This window comes from Xyrauchen texanus, chromosome 16, assembly GCF_025860055.1.
Source record: "Xyrauchen texanus isolate HMW12.3.18 chromosome 16, RBS_HiC_50CHRs, whole genome shotgun sequence".
NCBI lineage: Eukaryota > Metazoa > Chordata > Actinopteri > Cypriniformes > Catostomidae > Xyrauchen > Xyrauchen texanus.
Window position 1 is genome coordinate 36,400,859 of NC_068291.1, and position 22,845 is coordinate 36,423,703.

The following is a 22,845-nucleotide window of genomic DNA, read 5'->3' on the forward strand; positions in this document are numbered from 1 at the left end:
AATACCCTAGTAGACAAATTCAATGTGTACTCAAGAACTTTACAAATACAATTTGATAAGATAATGAACATTAAGGTTCACAACTTTTAAAGATTTGATAACAAATAAGAAAGAATAAACAATAATTTTCAAAGAATCCACAAATAACTATAAACAGAAACATTATATGTTCAATACATACAAAATCTACATAAAATAAATTATTATAAAATGTATTTTAAAAAGGTTGTAAACCAGTTCTGCAGACCTTGTCCGAGGCGAGAGGTATATCGAATTTACAGGTAGATCTGTGAATTTCCAAACTCTCCCTTCAGTATGTAAACTCAATAATGGTAAATTATCATATTCACCCTTACTTCATATCACAATTGTGGTGCATCATTTAACAAAGGCATGACAGAAATCATGAAAGAAAAAACAAACAAAACTAAAACAAATGAACAAATTCTTACATTTTCTACACTGTAAAAAAATCTGGTTGCTGTGGTTGTCAGAATAATTATGTAATAAATACAGTAAAAATGTAAACAACTTTACAGAACAACCTGTACATTTTACAGTTTAAAATGATACACTTAACACTTGTCTTTAACCATCTGAAATGGTAAAAATCTGCTTTTCACATTATAATGAATTGTTAATCACTGTAGTAATTACAGAAGGGCACACGATGACATGAGGTTCATCAGTAGTGGCTCTTCTAAAAGTTCAAAATGTGAGCTGCCAAAATTTTAATTTAACAGTTTAAATTTAACAAGTGCTTTTGGAGAGTTTTATATAAACATAAATCCCTGATGATCCATTTGAACTGTCTGGAATCTAAGCTTAAAAAAAAAAAAAAAAAAATTGCTATAGCATCTAATGGTGCTTCATCACAAAATATTTGAGAGGACAATAATAGTGTTTTATGATTGATGATCTAATACAATCATTACAAATTCCCAGGAGATCAGATGTTCAGACAGGCTATATTTTTTCACTTTTCTGACAGGCAGTTTCTGCCAGAATATAAAGATTACAAATTATTAAAGAAATATTTCACTCAAAATGAAAATTCTCTCATCATTTACTCATGCCATGCCCTAATGCCATCCAAGATATATATTCATTTCTTCTGCTGAACAAAGATTTTTAGAAGAATATTTCAGCTCTGTGGGTCCTCACAATGCAAGTGATTAGGTACCAAAATGTTTAATCTCCGAAAGGACATAAAGACAGCATAAAAGTAATTCATCAGACTTCCGTGGTTTCATCCATGTCTTTAGAAGCAATATGATAGGTTGGGGTGAGAAACTGATAAATATGAGTCCTATTTTTACTATAAATCTCAACTTTCACATTCTTCTCCTTTTGTTTTTGGCAATTTACATTCTTCATGCATATCACCACCTACTGGGCAGGGAGGAGAATTTATTGAAAAAAGGACTTAAATATTGATCTGTTTCTAACCCACACCTATAATATCGCTTCTGAAGATATGGATTACTTTTATGCTGGCTTTATGTGCATTTTGGAGCTTCAAAATGTTGGACCCATTCACTTGCATTGTACCCACAGAGCTAAAATATTCATCTAAAAATCTTTAGTGTTCAGTAGAAAAAAGTAATAAACATCAGTGTAATGGCTAAAGGATGGGCAAGGAGGAGGTGGGAACCACCTGAGCAATTAATGTAAACTTTAATGACATAAATAAAATAAAACAACATAAAACCGACAGACGCATGCGCACACACACACACACACACACACACACACACACACACACACACACACACACACAGAGAGTGGCCGCATGTGTCTTTCTCTCCCTCTTGAACTGGCGCTCCCGGTTTGTCTTTATTTTTATTTATAATCAGCTGGGAGGGGGTCCCAGCTGATTACGACAATTCATTACGTCGTAACGGCCCAACCACACCCTCCTCGTCACACACCTCCGCCGCCCGATTTAGGCCGGGGAGACTTCCGGCATCACGTGCTGCTCTTCCGGCCGTACTTCTGCTGGCAGGTCTTCCCCACCTCTCTGGGTCCCTTGGAGAGGGAAAGAGCGAGGGGAGAGACAGCAAGAGAGAGAAAAACTCACTCGCCGGTCCCTGGAGACGCCATCGCCTGGTCCTCAGCCACTCCTCCGCCCTCTGGCGGACAACAGCCGCTCCTCCCCTAGCAGATGGCAGCGAGTCCTCTGACTCCTAGAGGATGGAACGTCTCCTCCAGGACAGTGTGGTCTTCCTCCAAAGCCAGACCATGTGTCCCTCCTCGTCACTCTCCTCCACCGCCCGTTTCAGGCTGGGTAAACTACCGGCATGAAGTACTCCCCTCCCCTCCCTTCCTGGAGGGCAAGTGTTTTCCTTCTGGCTGTCCTTCTGCCGGTAGGTCTTCCCCGTATCTCTGGAGCCGCTGGTCCCCAGCCAGGCGGACGGCAGGGGTTCCTCCAAATCCTGGCAGTGACTCCTCTGTCCCTTGGCCGCAGCTCCTCCGCTTCCTGGCAGATGGCAGTCGGATGACAGCGCATCCCTCCTCCTTCCTGGGTTTCAGCACCAATGTAACCTGTAAAGGATGGGCAAGGAGGAGGTGGGAACTGCCTGAGCAGTCAACATAAATTTTAACAACATTAAACACACAAACACAGAGCGGCCGCGTGTGTCTCTCGCTCTCTCAAACTTACACTCCCTGCTCGTCTTTATCTCCCTCCAAGCTGATTATGACAATTCAGCACTGGGCGTGCATCATCATGGTAAGGCCACACACTCCTCCTAGTCAAAATCTGGGATGGCATGAGGGTGAGTAAACAATGAGAGAATTTTCATTTTTGGGTGTACTTTCCCTGTAAGTATTATTATTTAGATTGCAATTTAAAGCGTGCTGAGTGACTCCAGCCAGGTCTCCTAAGCAATCAAATTGGCCCGGTTGCTAGGGAGGGTAGAGTCACATGGGGCAACGTCCTCGTGATCACTATAATATGGTTCATTTTCAGTGTAGCGTGAGTCGAGTTGTACTTGGATGGCGTATCACTACACCATCACGAGGACTAAGTGCACATTGGGAATTTCAAATTGTTATTAGAAAAAAATTAAAAAGAATGCAATTAAAGGTGCAGTATGTAAGATTCAGAAACCCTTGTTATTAATGATACCTGTGGCCATTAATTGAACTGCAACTCGCGCTTGTGCACACACTCCATATGGACGCAAGCGAGCATGGACCAAAACAATGAGGTAACATGCAGAGATGCGATTCACTGACATCATGCTGACAGATGAGGTAGTACAATTAAAATTACAGTTATGATTGTGTTACTACAAACTTTGAGACTGTATAATATATTTGACTCTCCAGTGCTGGAACAGGGCTAAAACAAAGTGTGGATATAGGTCTGACTATGCGAGACAGTAGTTTGAAGTAATCCCTTTTCTTTGCATGATACATTGACTGCATTTATACGATAGCCTATGTTGGCGTTAGCTAGCTTTATCAATAGCTGTTAGATAAATGTGGTTGATTATGACAGTAGCGGTTTATAAAATAGACTGTACATTTATAAATATGTTGACACAATTCAATATTGAGCCTTCACAACTGTCATTTTGATATATCGATGCACTATTGTTTTATAATAATAGAATGTATATATTTTCTGTATAACCAAGTTACGTTATACTAATGAATGGAGCTTTTTGCAATATCTTGTACATTGTCTAGCATTCATTTCACGTGATATTGTAGTTTACCTTGCTGAATAATTACAGTTTAGTATAAAGAGAAGATCATTGACATTATTTTGAAGTTATGAATCAAGGTAGCTTGCCAGCGTTAGCAGGCAAGATCAAGTTAGCTAAAATTACACAGATCAATCCTTATGGGACTATATTGCACATGCTTTGCAGTTATGTAAGCTTACCTGCCCAATAAGAAGAACAGCAATTCAGGGCCGGTTTTGATCTCCAAAACCAAACGAGGGTCCCTCCGGGAATCAAATGCCCTGCCGAATATCACACTAGTTTACACTCGACCACGTTCCCGCTTAGCCAGATGGTATTTAGTATATAATTATTACATTTTTTTTCTTACTCTGAGTTTGTGTTGGTGTTGTGCTGAGAGTCGTTTCCTGAATTCCATCTCTAAGATAACGTTACCTAATGTTGCAGTTTGTTGTCACTGTTGAATAGTGGAAGAGAAGATACTGTCTGAGGCAAGGCTCTCGGGAGCGCGCATAAACGTCACATCCTTTGGATTTTCCCGGCAAAAACAACCCACTCAGTTCGCATGAAAATCAGTCTACAGGCTTTAGAGGCAACCTAGGAAGTCTGCAAAGGGCTAACTTTTAAAGTTTCGTTACAAGAAGTTCACACATTGGCAAAAAAAAATAATAATTATAAAAAAATTACATGACAAATTTTACATATTGCACCTTTAAAAAAAAAAACTTAATTCAGAAGAACATCTATTTGCTATCATATGCAAATGTCTCAATCAAAATTCTTTCTCTTGGTGTAGGCCTACATAACAAATGCTTGTATGCAAAATATAAAATAGTGCAGCACAGGTACAGAAACACACAAAAATCACATTTGAGTACATTGCTTGATTTGAAGTTGCCAATAAACAATTAAAAAAGTGCAATTCCTGAGATCTGAAAACCAGGTACCATACATATGGATGGAAGGTACATGATTTTAGAAATAGACTACAACATTTGCATTCTATACAGTATGTTTTAGAACACATCCATACATCAGACATGTATAATACATCATAAACCTGACAACAGGCAGCCCCCTATAGAAACGAACAAAACTTAGATGAAAAAGTTTTTACATTTAAAAACAAAATTTTAACCAATATTGCTGTTTATTAAAGAGATATTTCACCCAAAATTTAACTTCTCACGCTAATGTTCATCCAAACATGACTTTCAGTCTTCCGTGCATCACAAAAGGATATGCAGAATGCCAGCCTCAGTCCTCTTTTTTCTTTACAAAAAAGTGAATGGTGACTGAGGTTAGGAAAGAAAATTATATGTTTAGAACAACATGAAGATAAGTAAATGATGACAAAATATTCATTACGGGTGAACAATCTCATTAAATATACAAATCCAGGTTGATGTATTCAGTTCCTCTTGGGTTGCTCTTCTGTCGTGCATTTCTCAGTCATTTCCTGGCAGAAATCAATAGTCACACTCGAGTTGGCTGTCTGGAGCAAGGGATCTGACCTCAACGAGGTGAGACTGTCCTGGGGCAGCACAGCTTCTCTGGTCACTCTTAGGTGTGGGCTTGGCAACTCAGCCATGGCCTGGCAGTCAGAGAAGTATTGGGATGACACCATGCTGCCATGCGAGGTGAGAGTGACGTCTGTACTGGTGGGACTGGGAGAGATTCTAAGGTCTGTACTGGTTGAACTGAACGAAACAGGGTCTGGATGTAGATGATACTGAGATTGAGTCTGGCCTGGACTCCGTTGTTCCTCCCTACAGACCTCCTGAGACAGAATCGAGAAGTTTTCCCAGAGCTCTCCCATACAGGCCTTCAACTGATTTCGTTCAGTTAGGAGCTTCTGTCGTTCACAGACCTATTTCAACAGAAAACACACACATAAAAAAAAAAAAAAAAATAGTGAATGAGACAAAAACAAAACCATATATATACATAAAATAATAATAATTCTGTCATCTGGGATGATAAAAAAAAGCCTTTTTTTATTCTAGTTTTAAAGGGTAGAATGTAAGAGCTCTATAATGTATTATTGAGTAATAACTTTTTCTAAGTTCTAGAACGGGCCTTTCAAACCCAAAAAATGAAAGAAAGCTAGAAGCAGTGCAACAAATAGAACAGAACGCAAGTGCTATAATTCTATTTAAAACATTTTGTTAACAGCTTAACGAATAAAAACACATTTTAATAAACTTCACTTGAAGGTTGATCAAGGCCAAAATCAGATCAAGATTCCAGAACATTAGGAAACGCACTTTCAAGAAGTTTAATTTTATTCAAATGTAGTCTAAAGAGACCCTAGATGAAGAATCACCTAAGTAATGGCACTTTTTACATCTGACAGAATATGCAGTCAAACACAGCCTACCAGTTTGTGAATCTCACACTCAAGGCTTTGAATGCAGTCCAGCTTTCTTTTTCGGCAGCGCTGAGCTGCGATGCGGTTTTTAGTGCGCCGTCGCATGTCGTGGATGAAGTCTAGCTGATCAGAGGTTAGTTTATGCATCTTTATCATCAGCTGAAAGTCGTTCCGTGGAAGCTTTATGATCTGATCCACTGAGAAAGGCAGCTTCACCTGCAAATATACAGCACATTTTAACATACATTACATGTTTACGAGTTACATACAATCCATTGCAATATATGCAAATAATAATAATAATAATATAAATTAATAAATAAATAAGGAAGGCACATTCAACATATTTGGAAAAATGATCAAGCAAAGTGAAAAAAAATCTATTTGGCAAATCACTGAAAATAATGCAATGGTTTACCACTAGATGACACTGCCCTGTTCATAGTGCTTACAATAAAAAGCTAATGTCAATCCTAATGATAAAACTCTGAACTGATGAATCAGTTATGATAATAAACTGATATAACAAGTCTGAGCTGTGGCAGAGTGGTTAGTATATGTGTTTTATACATGTTGCAACTGCAGTGATCTGTGGACATGGGCTTGAATCCCACCCTCCACACTAATTTCTTGTCTCTCCACTTTTATAAAATATAAAATTTTATATAAAAATATTTTAAGACTAAAAATATGATCAGAATATCTTTAGGTACACATGAGTTAAATGATCAACAAGACGTTTTTTTTTATGAATGAATGAACAAATGAATAAAACAACATTGCTTATTGAATTATAATTGTTCAGATATTATGAAAAAGTGTATATCTGCCTTTTCTTTGTTGTGTATATTTGCATATTTTCAGATTTCATATGAAAGGCACTGTATATGATATTAAAATCAGACACACATGTTACGACATCATTCATTAAAAATTTCATTCAGATGCATTCAGGTTACTCTAAGCCATGGAATCGAAAACAGTCGTCAGGTAACCATGCTCTCACAACAGTTTCTGCACTTACACATTATTAGAAATGCTATATTGTCAGGATTTTGGTGATTTACACTTATAATTAGCTTTTGCAAAAAGTTTCAGATTATATTGTGAAAAGATTTTTCAGCAAATCACAGCACATCTTAGAAAGAATAAATGCAAATTAATTACACAAAATGTGCACAAGACAAATTACATTTAGCAAATAATTACTGTAGTCAGTGCAATGACAGCAATGAAACTTGACTTAAAGCCATGCCGATTTAGTCCATGGCTTTTTTCACTCCATCATATAGTGATCACGGTGATGAATACTCCCTCTCTCTGCTGTGACCTTGTGTCACGGCTCAATCTGTGTAAAATGGATGTCTATTCTTAACCACTCTACAACAGCGAGCTCTGTAATAAGGCTAGAATGACAGATTAGGCTGGCTTCCAGCGGCACATACACGTTTTCTCCTCTCTGCAGTCAGGTCGTTTCTGGGAGAAGGCGCTCATAATGTGAAGTAGGGCTCATCTGTTAGCCAGTGAGGTGAAGCAGCTCATCATCAGATGGGAGCCTGGGGGCCGCTGCCCCATTTCTCTGTCTGGGAAACTGCAGCTGGGAGCTTTTAACTCACAGTGAAGGACTGAATAAAGACAACTGCTGAAAGTGTTTCAGTGGAGAATGCTACACTACATTGGAATTCTGAATTTTATATTTAGTTTGAACCAAAACCAAAAGCACCACAAATTACTATGGTATTATCATGTTTTATTTGGACATGGTACCATGTTAATACCATGGAATTTTATGAAGAACCTTAAATACATGAGTATGGTAACAGAGACAGTATAAGGCATTGCCTTTTTGAGGCATCATATATATATTTTTTTTTTGTACTCTAGAATGTATATATAGTTCAAGTCAGAAGTTTACATACTCTAAGGTTGAAGTCATTAAAACTCATTTTTTAACCACTGCACCGATTTCATATTAACAATTTTCATGTATCATTCACCTTTTTTTGCCAATGTGTGAATGGCTTGTAACTCAACTTAAATAATTAGTCATTCCTGGACTTTCTAGGTTGCCTATTAAAGCCTGTAGACTGATTTTCATGCAAAGGGAGCGGGCCGCTTTTGTCGGGAAAATCCAAAGAATTTAACCTTTATGTACTCTCTTGAGAGTCTTGCCTCAGCACTTCTCTTCTGCTATTCAACCGTGACAACAAACTGCAACACTAGGTAACGTTATCTTAGAGATGGAATCCAGCAAACATCCGGCTCCCAGTACAACACTGACTCTTAAACAAACTCGGAGTAAGCCAAAAAAACAACAAAAAAAACAAACAAATGATTTTATCTTCTGAATCCTGTCTTGCTAGGTGGGAATGTGATCGAGGTTGAGCTAAAACTAGAGTGAACATAGGCAGGGCATTTGATTCCTGGAGGGACCTTCATTCGGTTTTGGGGATCAAAACCAACCCTGAATTGCCGTTCTTCTTATTGGACAGGTAAGCTTACATAACTGCAAAGCATGTGAAATATAGTGCCATAAGGACTGATCGGTGTAAATGTAACTAACTTGATCTTGCCTGCACAGGAACTGTCATATACAATGTTAATCTGTAATTATTCAGCTAGATAAACTACAATAACACGTGAAATGAATGCTAGACAATTTATAAGATATTGCAAAGAGCTCCATTCATTAGTAAAACGTAACTTGGTTATACAGAAAATATATACATTCTATTATTATAAAACAATAGTGCATCGATATATCAAAATGACAGTTGTGAAGGCTCAATATTGAACTGTGTCAACATATTTATAAATGTACAGTCTATTTTATAAACCGCTACTGTCATCATCAACCACATTTAGCTAACAGCTATTGATAAAGCTAGCTAACGCCAACATAGGCTATCGTATAAATGCAGTCAATGTATCGTGCAAAGAAAAGGGATTACTTCAAACTACAGTCTCGCATAGTCAGACCTATATCCACACTTTGTTTTAGCCCTGTTCCAGCACTGGAGAGTCTCAAAGTTTGTAGTAAAACAATCATAACTGTGTAATTTTAATTATGCTACCTCATCTATCAGCATGATTCCAGTGAATGCTACGTCATTGTTTTGGTCGATGCTCGCTTGCGTCCATATGGAGTGTGTGCACAAATGCAAGTACAAGCAACAGGTAGCTGGCTGCAGTTCACTTAATGGCCACAGGTATCATTAATAACAAGGGTTTCTGAATCTTACATACTGCACCTTTAACAAACTATAGTTTTGGCAAGTCGTTTTGGACATATACTTTGTGCATGACACAAGTCATTTTTCCAAAAATAGTTTACAGACAGATTGTTTCACTTTTAATGACTATATCACAATTCCAGTGGGTAAGAAGTTTACATACACTAAGTTAACTGTGCCTTTAAGCAGCTTTAAGCAGCATTCCAGAAAATGATGACAATTAGCTTCTGATTAGAGGTGTACTGAATTGGAGGTGTAACTCTTGATGTATTATAAGGCCTACTTTCAAACTCTTTATGCTTGATATCATAGGAAAATCAAAAGAAATGAGCAAAGATCTCAGAAAAAACATTGTGGACCTCCACAAGTCTGGTTCATCCATGGGAGCAATTTCCAAATGCCTGAAGGTACCACGTTCATCTGTACAAACAATAATATGCAAGTATAAACACCATGAGACCACGAAGCCATCAAACTGCTCGGGAATGAGATGCATTCAGTCTAGAGATGAGTGTGAGTTTAGTGCAAATCAATCCCAGAACAACAGCAAAGGACCTTGTGAAGATTCTGGAGGAAACATGTAGACAAGTATCTATATCCACAGTAAAACGAGTCCTATGTCGAAATAACCTGAAAGGCTGCTCAGCAAGGAAGAAGCAATTGCTCCAAAACCGCCATAAAATTAGCCAGAATACAGTTTACATGTGCATTGTGCACATTGGGAAAAATATCTTGTTTTTTGGAGAAATTTCCTCTGGTCTGATGAAACAAAAATTTAACTGTTTGGCTTATCCACAAAAAAATCCTTATGTTTGGAGGAAAAACTGTGTGGCTTGCAAGCTGAAGATCACCATTCTTTGCTGCAGGAGGGACTGGTGCACTTCATAAAATACATGGCATCATGAGGAAAGAAAATGATGTGTATATATTGAAGCAACATCTCAAGACATCAGCCATGAAGTTAAAGCTTGGCCAGAAATGGGTCTTTCAAATGGACAATGACCCCAAACATACCTCCAAAGTTGTGGAAAAATGGCTTAAGGACAACAAAGTCAAGGTATTGGAGTGGCCATCACAAAGTCCCTGACCTCAATCCAATAGAAATTGTGTGGGTAGAACTGAAAAAGCTTGTGCGAGCAAGGAAGTCTTCAAACCTGGCTCAGTTACACCAGTTCAGTCTGAAGGAATGGCCCAAAATTCCAGCAACTTCAAATCAAAATCAAATCAAATCACTTTATTGTCACACTACCATGTACACAAGTGCAACAGTAGGTGAAATTCTTGTGTGCAGTTCCGAGCAACATAGCAGTCATGACAGTGACGAGACATATAACAATTACAATAAACAACATATTTACACAACACAATTTACATATAAAATATACACATACTTACACAACACAATAATAATATACAATGTACAGTAAACAATACACACAATATATAATACACATATAATAAAAATAAAATAAAATAAAATAAAGAGTATATAAAAAAAAAATATATATATACAGTAGTTGTATTGTGGAGAATATAATTATGACAGTCCAGCGTGAGATATAAGCTTAATAAAGTGCAGTGCTGATTATTGATAGTGAGAGATCAAGTGTTCTTCTTGGGGGAAGAAGCTGTCATGTAGTCGGCTGGTGCGGGTCCTGATGCAGCGATACCGCCTGCCTGATGGTAGCAGTGAGAGCAGCACATGACTTGGGTGGCTGGAGTCTCTGATGATCCTCCAAGTTGTTTTCACACACTGCCTGTTATACAGTATCTCACAAAAGTGAGTAAACCCTTCACATTTTTGTAAATATTTGATTATATCTTTTCATGTGGCAACACTGAAGAAATGACACTTTGCTACAATGTAAAGTAGTGAGTGTACAGCTTGTATAACAGTGTAAATTTGCTGTCCCTCAAAATAACTCAACACACAGACATTAATGTCTAAACTGCTGGCAACAAAAGTTAGTACACCCCTAAGTGATAATGTCCAAATTGGGCCCAAAGTGTCAATATTTTGTGTGGCCACCATTATTTTCCAGCACTGCTTTAACCCTCTTGGGCATGAAGTTTACACTGTAGCAAAGTGTCATTTCTTCAGTGTTGTCACATGAAAAGATTTAATCAAATATTTACAAAAATGTGAGGGGTGCACTTACTTTTGTGAGATACTGTATATGTCCTGGAGGGATGGAAGCTCACCTCCAATAATGTGTCTGGCAGTTCGCAACACACTTTGCAGGGCTTTGCGGTTGTGGGCAGTGCCAGGCGGTGATGCAGCCAGTCAGGATGCTCTCTACATTACTGGTGTAGAACCGTGTGAGGATGTGGTGGCATCACTGTACCAGGCGGTGATGCAGCCAGTCAGGATGCTCTCTACATTACTGGTGTAGAACCGTGTGAGGATGTGGTGGTTCATTCCAAACTTCCTCAGCCGTCTCAGGAAGAAGAGGCGCTGGTGAGCCTTCTTCACAACGGCCTCAGTGTGGACGGACCATGTGAGTTCCTCAATAATGTGGACACAGAGGAACTTGAAGCTGCTGACTCTCTCCACCGGTGCTCCATTAATGGTGATGGGGCTGTGTTCTCCGTCTTTTCTCCTGAAGTCCACTACAAGCTCCTTGGTTTTACTGACGTTAAGAGAGAGGTTGTGCTCCTGACACCAGCGTGTCAGAGTGTGGACCTCCTCTCTGTAGGCTGTTTCATCATTGTTAGTGATCAGACCAACCACCGTCGAGGAGATGTTGCTGCCCATTCTAACCACCTGACGTCTGCCTGACAGGAAGTCCAGGATCCAGCTGCACAGTGAGCTGTTTAAGCCCAGAGCCCGGAGTTTCACATCAAGCTTGGAGGGTACTATGGGGTTGAATGCTAATCTGTAGTCTACAAACAGCATTCTCACATATGTGTTCCTTTTTTCCAGGTGGGAGAGAGCAGTGTGTTGTGTAGATGCAATGGCATCATCAGTGGAGCTGTTGTTGCAGTAGGCAAACTGCAATGGGTCCAGAGAGGTGGGCAGCACAGAGCAGATGTGATCTCTGATCAACCTCTCAAAGCATTTGCTGATGATGGGGGTCAGAGCAACAGGATGCCAGTCATTTAAACAAGCGATTTTTGATTGCTTTTGTACAGGCACAATGGTGGACATTTTGAAGCATGAGGGGACTACAGACAGGGAGAGGGACAGGCTGAAAATGTCCGTAAAAACACCAGCCAGTTGGTTCGCACACGCTCTGATGACGCGGCCCGGAATGCCATCTGGACCCGTGGCTTTACGGATGTTCACCCGTTGGAAGGATCGGTTTACATCCACAACAGAGACGGAGAGTGGACCATCCTCTGTAGCATCGGCCTGCAAGTGCTCTCTCTGCGAGGGTGGTGTTATTGTCCTCAAAACGAGCATAAAATGTATTAAGCTCATCCGGGAGAGAGGCAGCGGTGTTCACGGTGGTGTTTTTATTCCTTTTGTAGTCCGTGATGATGTTAATTCCCTGCCACATACTTCTAGAGTCGGCGGTGTTGAACTGTCCTTCAATTTTGTGCCTGTACTGGCGTTTGGCTGCTCTGATAGAGTTACGGAGGGCATAACTGGCTTGTTCCCGGAATTAAAAGCGGAGGTCCGCGCATTTAAATGCCACGCGAACATCGCCATTAACCCATGGTTTCTGGTTGGGGTAGATCCGTATTGTTTTGGTCGGAACAACATCCTCTATGCACTTACTGATCAAACACGTTATGCTATCAGCCTAAACCTCGATGTCGTCATCAGAGGCGGACCGGAACATCTCCCGGTCCTCGTGATCAAAACGGTCTGATTGGTCCGACCAGCACTGGATCGTTCTGAGGGTGGGTGCTTCCTGTTTCAGTTTCTGCCTGAAAGCGGGCAGAAGCAGAACGGAAGAGTGAACTGACACAGGTTTCATGCTCACTTATGCTCCCATACAGTTCCTAGAGTGCCCGGTCTGTGTCGGCTTGTGGGGGGGGATGTACACAGCTGTGATAATGACCGCTGTGAATTCCCTCAGTAGCCAGAATGGTTGACAAAGAAGCATGAGATATTCCAGATTAGAAGAGCAGAAAGACTTGATAAAATGTACGTTCCTCTGATCACACCATTATTTGTTGATCATAAAACATACACCACCACCTCTGCTTTTACCAGAGAGGTCTTTTGCTCTGTCTGCTCGGTGCATGGAGAACCCCGTGGGTTCGAAGGCCGAGTCTGGAATCTCCGCAGACATCCAGGTTTCTGTAAGGCAGATAGTGCAGCAATTCCTCGTCTCTCGTTGGAAAGAGATCCGTGCTCTTAGCTTGCAGAGCTTGTTGTCCAGAGACTGAACATTTGCCAGTAGTATACTGGGTAGCGGGGGTCGATTTGTACGACGTCTTACTCTGATGAGTACGGCGGCTCATTTTCCCCTTTTCCATCTGCATTTCCGCGGCCGGGCAGCCCAGACAAAGGGCTCCGCTGGCGTGTTTGTAAACAGCAGGTCGGCATTGAGGAATTTGAAGTCCAGTTTTCGGTGTGTAATTGCAGAACCAATGTCCAAAAGCATTTGTCTGTCGTATACAATAAGGCAGACAACATCCAAGACAAAAAACTAAAAACTGTAAACAAAACAAACAATAAACTGCAGTGTTGTGTTGGAGCTCGCAACGCAGCAGCCATGCTTGGCGCTATCTTGAGTCCTGTAGTAGTGATCCTAACTTATTGTGAGAAGCTTGTGGAAGGCTACCCAAAATGTTTGATCCAAGTTAAACAATTTAAAAGCAATGCTACCAAATACTAACAAAGTGTATGTAAACTTCTGACCCACTAGGAATGTGATTAAAGTAATAAAAGCTGAAATAAATAATTCTCTCTACTATTATTCTGACATTTCACTCTCTTAAAATAAAGTAGTGATCCTAACTGACCCAAGACAGGGAATGTTTTCTACGATTAAATGTCAGGAATTGTGAAAAACTGAGTTTAAATGTATTTGGCTAAGGTGTATGTAAACTTCTGACTTCAACTGTACAGTGTTACTGTGATTTTACCATGGTTAAGGAGTGCACATATAAAAGTAGAGTATAAAACAGCTGCAAATGTAACATGAGAAAAAAAAATCAACGATGTTCAATAAAAATTTTGTTAATTTTTTATAATAATCAGAATAAACAATTCTTACAGTAAGACATACATTGATAAGCCACAACATTAAAACTACCCACCAAATATTGTGTAAATCCCCCTCGTGCCACCAAAACAGCACCAACCCACATCTCAGAATGCTATTCTGAGATGCTATTCTTCTCACCACAATTGTACAGTGCGGGTATCTGAGATAAATTATCTGAGATGACATAGGTGATTCTCGTTTGACTACTTTTGACTAAACTTAAACTTGTTTCATCACGTTCTGTAAACTTGATCTGAGTTGTTACCATAGACTTTGTCAGTTCGAACCAGTCTGTCCATTCTTTGTTGACCTCTCTCATCAACAAGGCATTTTCATCCATAGAACTACTGCTCACAGAATGTTTTTTGGTTTTTGGCACCATTCTTTGTTAATTCTTGAGACTGTTGTGCATGAAAATCCCAGGAGATCAACAGAAATACTTAAACCAGCCCACCTGGCACCAACAATCATCCATGCGATTATCTAATCAGCCAATCGTGTGGCAGCAGTGCAGTGCATAAAATCATGCAGAAATGGATCGGGTGCTTCAGTTAATGTTCATATCAACCATCAGAATGGGGAAAAATGTGATCTCAGCGATTTGGACCGTGGCACAATTGTTGGTGCCAGACGGTCTGATTTGAGTATTTCTGTAACTGCTGATCTCCTGGGATTTTCACACACAGCAGTTCTGTGGATGGAAATGCCTTGTTGATGAGAGAGGTCTACAGAGAATGGCCAGATTGGTTCAAACTGACAAAGTCTATGGTAACTCAGATAACCACACTGTACAATTGTGGTTAGAAGAATAGCTTCTAAGAATGCTATTTTGAGATGCAGGTTGGCACTGTTTTGGCGGCATGTGGGGGACCTACAAAATATTAGGCAGGTGGTTTTAACGCAGTGGCTGATTGGTGTAGTTAGCCTAAATGTGTGCTTTTCATGGTTTCCAAGAAAAGGAGCACTTTGCCGCATTATTAGTGAATTCAATGATGTGCAGTCCCAAGTGTGCATCGGCTATTTTACAATGTCTTGGAATGTTCATACAATCATATTGTAGAACTTGAAGTTATCGGTTTCATAATGCTGCTTTGAAAATACTTGGCTTTTTATGCACTTCAAAACTCTTTCTGAAACTCCCCAGAAAATTATATTACTGTTTATTTCATGTACTGACACAACAACAAGAATAATAATACCTCTCAACTGGGTCATCAGAAAATCAAAGGACTAAATGAGACAGCAAATTATCAAACACAGATTTTTAAAATGGCAATGTGTACAGTCTTGCCAGGAGGAGGTACAATAATGTCAATAAGACCTAAGGAAAAAGAACAGCTCAATGCTTATTGCCATGGTAACCCTACAGTGTTTGCCAAGTTCTTGCAGCTTGATTTTCAATATATGAAGCTCGGGTATCAAATAATGTAAGAATGTTTTTATTAAAGATGAACAGGATTAAATACAAATTCATGGCCAACAAAACGTATTCATGGGCATTTTGCTGTTTAATTAGGGTGGCCAGGCGTCCTGGTTTACCCAGGACAGTCCCGTATTCAATCGCTATTTATAGTGTCCAGACTTATCGTGTTTTGTCCCTTTTTTCCCCTCTTCTAAAATTTCTCTATTGCCTATGCAGCTTTCTCAGTAACGTAAGTGTTCTAATCAAAGGTAGGCTTGTAAAACCAATAAATCCCAATTTGAAGTTATTTGAAGTACATGATTGGATTAAACTTTCAATCACAATCACCTAACAATAGACATCCAGGTAGTGAACTGATTGAAGAGTCAGTTTGAAAGAGCACACAGATGAAATTGCGGCTGGAAAAATGTCAAGGAAGCGTGTATGTACATTTAATGAGGATCTTCAAAAAGAGTTTACATTTCACAGCCAGAGCATGTGGATGCTACTAAAAGCAAGTGTGCCACAACCAATGGTTATCGATTTTCTTTTGGTGAAGCAAATTTCAGAATCTGACAAGGTGCATGCCATTGAAGGACTTTTTGCTTGTCATTCTGTTGTGCATGGCCATAGCTTTACACATTCATGACCTGAGAAACGTCTTGCAGGCCAGGCTGGAGGAATCATTCATACCATCTGATATTAAAAATCAGTTGGATGCCCTGCTTGAAACTGGTGACATGCGAGCGGATGATTTATTTTGTGCAGTCAGAAATGTTTATTCAGCATTAGGGCTGGGCGATATATCGAATATTAACTATATAATCAAGATAATTTTGCTGACGATGTAAAATTTACCAATATTGTGAATATTGCGATGACTTTAATGTGCTTTCATTTCGCTATTATGTTTCATAAAGAGCGCATCAGTAGACTAGTTTCACTATCCTTCAGGGCTGCACAATTAAACAAAATAACATAAAAATGGCAAGTTGGTCAAATTGTATTATTAATCCACAAAATGCTGTAATTTAAAGACAGATAAACATGGTCAGAACATACCAGTGACACGTTGATCTGTGTGCACGTGCATGACGACGCTCTCAGATCAGTTCACGTGCATTGTGAAATCACAGTAATGCAAGTTCAAGCATTCGCGCAATTCCAAACAATAGTAACAGTTACAAGTTATTAGACAAATCTACAAACGTGGCACAGAATAACAGATAAGGAGGATATTACTGCGTTTCAGGAAATACAGCACATTGTAAACTGTCAAATACACATCGCCTTTTGTCACAATAAAAGCTCCTTGTGAAGTTGAAGTAAATATGACAGCAATTTCAGTGTAAAGTAAACAGGACAGAAATATATTATTTTTGCATAAAGCAAATCTAATAATCAGAATAAGAATAATAATTCAGCATTATATTATAATAATCAACATGCCGTGTCCCACGGTAATAATTTAATATAATGTAATTGCCACGGCTCCAGTGAGTTATTTCTCTTCCTCATATTTCGCAGGCACTGCCGTCATGCATGATCAGTGGTTCCATGGGAAAACTGATTGTTCCCAGGGGAACGCTGATCATGCCACTGATTAGTGTGCTTGCAGCACCTGGTTCTCCGCTGATTCACTCCCTACTTAATCCCTTCGTGTTGTCAGTATCTTTGCTAGATTGTTGTTTGGTGTGAAGTAACTTACCTCACTCTCTCTGCCTAGTTGGTCCTGTTTCGTGTAACAAGGTATAATTTTAAGACATATCTCTCAGCCCTATTCAGAATCTGTGGATTACCTCCAAAATTGGAGCCGCTCATTGGAGAACACAGAAAAACTTGAGTGGGCCCTACTGAGAGACATCCCAGAGTGGAAAGACATTCAGAGCATCCTACTTCTACTCCAGAATCCCTGCTCTAAGTTTGATTGATGAAACCACGCTCTTTGATGAGGCGGCTTGCGTGAAAAACTTTGTCACTTGTCGCATTACTGAGTGGAATGTGAAAAAGACGGCCGTGTCTGAGAGATTTTATGATAAACTCTTGAAAGACAAGTGCAAACTGTAAAAAATTGCTGCCAGCGAAAGGTACAAGGTGAAAACAGATACAGATGTGGATGCATCCTCTAATTTGCATTGATCTGTGCCAAGGTAAGGATACATCAATTTCATTTTGCTGGGAAGGGGCTGTCCCGTTTTCCATAAGCAGGAATCTGGTCACCCTCTGCTTAATGAGATAGCACATTTGGACTGGTAAAATTGTCCCATGCCCAGTGATTTATGGAGGGGCACAAAGGTCCTCTGTAAGTGCTTTTTTTCCACCTTTGGGCTGAATGGTTCTGTGCACGGTGAGTAATGGTTCCAATAGCATTTCCACTTGAGCAAGGTTTGGTAAAGTATGATTACAAATTGCTCCCTGCTGAGATTTCTCAGAATCTTTAGCTAATTGACTCTGGTGGAAAACCTATAGTATGTGCAGCCTCATGATTGGTCACTTGCTTAGTCCATTCCAATCATGATTTTGCAGCACAACAGTGGAAAATGAAACTGAAACAGTGTCGACGAGCCCGGATCAGTATGGAAATGCATGATTTTGCAAGGAGAATCTTTAGCCCAATGGTGGAAAAGGCACTTATTTTATAGCCTAGACATTAGTCACAAATTGTTTTTGTCCCAGGGCCCTTGAATTTAAAGCCCTGGTGGTTAGCAACAATAAAGTTGAGGTAGATTGAGATCAGGAATAGGATTTAAATGTGCACCCTAATGACAGCACCATGATTCGAGATCTCACAAACATGTGCACTAACCACTGCACCACGGCTTCGACAAAAGTTTTAATTTCAACTCTAATTTATTTGGGATAAAGAGCATATTCTTGTTTTTCTATCAATGTATAGCTGGAATTGTTTTCAAGCGTGGAATAAACTGTAAACCAACCTCTTGCCTGCGCTCTTTGGTAGCACATGATTCACTATCTCCATCTGAGAAGGATCCAGACTCATCACTGTAATTAGTGTCATACGACTTCTCGTACTTAATCTTTGGTGGCCCCGACAAGCTGTGCTCCTGGTGTTCGAGAGCAAGACATCGCGCCATAGTTGAACAAGGAGAGGTAGAGAGTTCAAACTGGGGAAGGCTGGATGGAGAACCACCGCTGCCATCCTCAGCATAAGAGTAGGAAGAGCAAGAACTAGAATTTCTGATGTGACTCTCAGTGTGAGCGGACTGGGGGCACATTTTAATGGGCACTGGACAGCTGCTCTTTGGGCGACAGCGGTAGGACAATGGAGGCTCTTGAGAGACAGAAGTAGGGGATCGTGTTTGGGAACAGGTGAATGACTGACTGGAACCTGTCCATAGGTCTTCCGGGATCTCCTGCCCCAGAGAGATCTCACCAGGGTAGGAATGAACTGGTGATGTCAGATGGTTGGAGGCCCGAGAGGAAAAGATTACACTCCTTCGGTCACTCTCCTGCTCAACTTGTGTTGAAAAGATCCTTTCAAAGTACATGGACTTGAAGGACACTCCATCTGTTAATTTCTGAACCTTCTTTGAGGAAGTCACATCAAGTCCCCCTACAAAATCCTGATAGTTATTTTGAAAGTCACCCTGAGCAACTTGAATGTTTTGAATATGAGAGGTTCTGTTGGCAAGTTGCACATCAGAGGTAAGACACTGATTTAAAGTTGTTACTTCCTTTTTAACAAGGGAGCGCAGGCACACAGGTAAACATTTAATTGGAGGCAGTTCAGTGGGTGTTGAACTTAGCTGCCGGCCATCTAACTCCATTTCCATGTCCATTTCCATGTCAGCCCCTTGACCCCTGACCAGACCATCCATTTCCACCTCAGACAGGTCCAGTGGTAAACATTCCTCCCCACCGACTGGTTCTGTTTTCACCTTGGAGAGATGCAGGCCCTGGGCATCACCACTGGTGACTTGCATCGAGCCGTGTAAGCTTAAGATACTGCTATTTGGCGAGGAGGTTACATTGTGCTTGGCATAAACCTGATGGCAATTTCTATATTTGGGATAATGAGGGAAGTCAAAGGAAGGAGCTTGGTCTGATTCATGCAAATTGTTGGGGACATGGAATTGCTCTCTGTCCTTGGAAGAGCTGAGTTTGCGAGAGTGCAGCCCTGATTCAAACAGTGGTGGTTTGGAATAATTTGGTCGCCTGTTTGCCGTCTTTGTTCTGTGATGGTTCTGGCCCAGTGCATGTGGTGATGAGGGGTTCTGGCTGTTGTGCATGCCGTCAACCTCACTTTTCATCTGGGCCTGTAGAAAGCGGAAGCAGGAGTCTTCCAGGTTATACACGCCTAGGAATTCTGCACAGTGCATGACTTCCTGGATGTTGTCCCTGTTGAGTAACAGTTTGGCTGTGTAGGCAAACTGCAACAGTGGGGCAAAGCCGCTCTCTGTGATCTATAGAAAGAAAACAAAACAAAGGCAAAAATATAATAAATATGACTTGTTTTTTTAATCAAATTAAAGGGGCCATGCTCTCTATAGTATAATTTTTCACATGAAGTCCACTTATATTTTTAGTCAAAGTTTATTGCACTGAAACAGTTTTACATTTCCTACACTCTCTATGATCCTCAGAATTAAAAGGGTGTTTTGCTACTGTACAGACAGCTTAATATAAATGACCTCTGTTATGATCAGATAACTCTTTGCAAGTGAAAACTATTGGTGTAATTCACATTGTTCATACGGTTAGACTAAAGTTGCTGAATAGTAAATAGTCACTGAGAAAACATGAGCAGTCATATGTTAACACGATCTTAGTAGTAACATCAACATCATGACATTCTCTGAAGGACTCAGTTTTGAAGTGTAGTTGACATAAATGACCATCGACAACTGTAGTAGATGAAACTCTTATTTCAAAAGCATAAGAAAATATTTTTTTCCGTGATAGGTCACCTTTAAATGCAGAAATTTGGTGCAAAGTGGCAGTTTCGAGATCACAAATGACTGTTGTACAATCTTCGTATCTGCAAATCAGCTGATAAAAGTAAGAAATAATTGCTACATCTTTGCAACAAAAAAAAAAAGTGATTGAGCTCAGGGGCTTATAAGCTCTGTGTTGGGGAAATTATAAGAAGAGGAACACAGTGTGTATGGAACTAAAATAAACCGTCCATCTCATCACTTTCAATCAGTCAATCACTCTCACAGGTATCCATGAATGCTTGAGGCAGCGCAGCCAAATCAAGAACATCATCTTAAAAATAGAAAGTCATACTGCCCCCCCAGTCAGCCAGTCCTCCCAGAGCTGCTAATAAATAGAAAAGCTAGGGGGGGAAATGCTGAGCATTCTGTGGATCTATTTTCGGCTGCCATCAGCAGCTGCCGCCTGCAGAAGCATGTCTTTATGGAAGTCAAGCGCCATATGTGTCACCTTTATTATTATAACCAGTGATCCTATTGAGGGCAGCAGGCAGGGATGTATGAGCACACACACACACACACGCGCACACACGCACGTGCACACACACACACACACACACACACACACACACACACACACACACACACACACACACACACACACACACACACACACACACACACACACACAACACTTTAAAGCAATAGGGAATCAACTCAGCATGCCTCTGAGGAGAGAATGAGATATGAACCCCATTTCTCGGTCATTACAGACTACAATTCGACATGATGCGTTTAGAAGATGAACGGTAATTGAAATACAAGCAAAGACAAATGTGGTCCTTTAGATGTATCTGGGATATTCTATGATAGGTTTGTGCTTTGAGATCACAAAGCACCTATAGAGTTACCGCAACATATAAAATCAACCATGAATAAATGATACTTCCTGCAGCTTTCATAGTGAAGTTCTAAAAGGGAACTCATAAAAGACTCCTGGCAAAGACAATACAAGCCATTATACCAGCTCTAAGCAGCAGAAGATGAACATGTTTCACCAACAATACTTTCTCTCTATGGCTTCTCTATCAATCTATCCATTTCTTATAAAATTCCATTCAGGGATCAATGAAAGAAAGGTCCAGTACAATGAAGTATACTGTATGATATAGCTACTCAGCTCCAGCTTGTTAGTGGTATGCAATAGTTCTAAAACATACATACTGTATTTAGATATTTAGTTTTAAGTGTTTAGTTTTACAAAGTAATTTTCAATATTACAAGGGATTTTCATTTTCTATTAACATAACTCAGGGTTGTTACAGACCATAAACATGGTATAGCCAAAGAGGAGGCCATATTTATTTGATGTAAACAAAAATGAGGCAGTGTGGGTTAAGGCTACATCTACATTAATCCGGATCCATTTGAAAATGGCATTTCTATTTCAAAACACTCTCCGTCCACACTAACGTTTTCAATCGTTTTCCAAAAGTTGCTCGTCCCCACTGAAACGTATGAAAATGCTTAAATCGTGTTACTGCGCATGCTGAAAATCCCGCTGCATGTACGGTCTGAAACGTAATTGTCCTTGTGTTCCGTCACCGGGCACCAATTCCAAGCTTCCGTTTGCCTTTGAAGGAATGCAATGTGAAGGTTGTACAAAGTGAATTTTTTTTTTTTTAATCAAAGTGAGTATCAGGTATAACAGCGTCACTATAACACAGGCTGCCATCTTGATTGTTTTGGTTGGATAGATCAAATGACTAAAAATGCATCATAATTTTCCAAAGTATCCGTTTTCACAATCCACACTACAACGTGAAAACGGCATTTTCAAATTTATCCACTTTGGAGTGCGTATTCAAAAAGCTCATTTTTCGCAGACAAAAACGCCATCTCAGTGTGGACGGAAGGCCAAAACAGAGAGAAAAAGATGCGTTTTCAAATGAAAACGTATTATTGTGGACTAGGTCTAAGATGTAACAGCCATTTAATATATTATACTGTTGTGTACTTGTGTGCCAATCGTTTAGCTAATGAAACATACAGCCTCATTTTTGTAGCCATCAAATTAATTGTGTCTA

The 22,845-nt window shown here is 39.9% G+C and overlaps 1 protein-coding gene and 1 long non-coding RNA gene across 2 annotated transcripts in view; both read right to left on the bottom strand.

The window, feature by feature from the left end:
• Nucleotides 1-16: 16 nt before the first annotated feature.
• On the bottom strand, nucleotides 17-4,197 carry LOC127657119 (uncharacterized). The gene is made up of 3 exons (XR_007972251.1): nucleotides 4,066-4,197; nucleotides 3,896-3,976; nucleotides 17-2,544 (listed from the first exon to the last, which is right to left on the bottom strand). It is a non-coding gene; the product is annotated as an uncharacterized LOC127657119 (long non-coding RNA).
• A 692-nt stretch (nucleotides 4,198-4,889) lies between these two features.
• LOC127657118 (transcription regulator protein BACH2-like) overlaps nucleotides 4,890-22,845 on the bottom strand; it is a 39,586-nt gene continuing 21,630 nt past the window's right edge. Inside the window, exons 3-5 of the mRNA XM_052145772.1 lie at nucleotides 18,800-20,287; nucleotides 6,076-6,282; nucleotides 4,890-5,565 (exon numbers count right to left, since the gene is read on the bottom strand). Of these exons, the coding sequence (XP_052001732.1) occupies nucleotides 5,107-5,565; nucleotides 6,076-6,282; nucleotides 18,800-20,287 (2,154 nt within the window). The 3' untranslated portion in view covers nucleotides 4,890-5,106. The remainder of the gene's footprint in view (nucleotides 5,566-6,075; nucleotides 6,283-18,799; nucleotides 20,288-22,845) is intronic.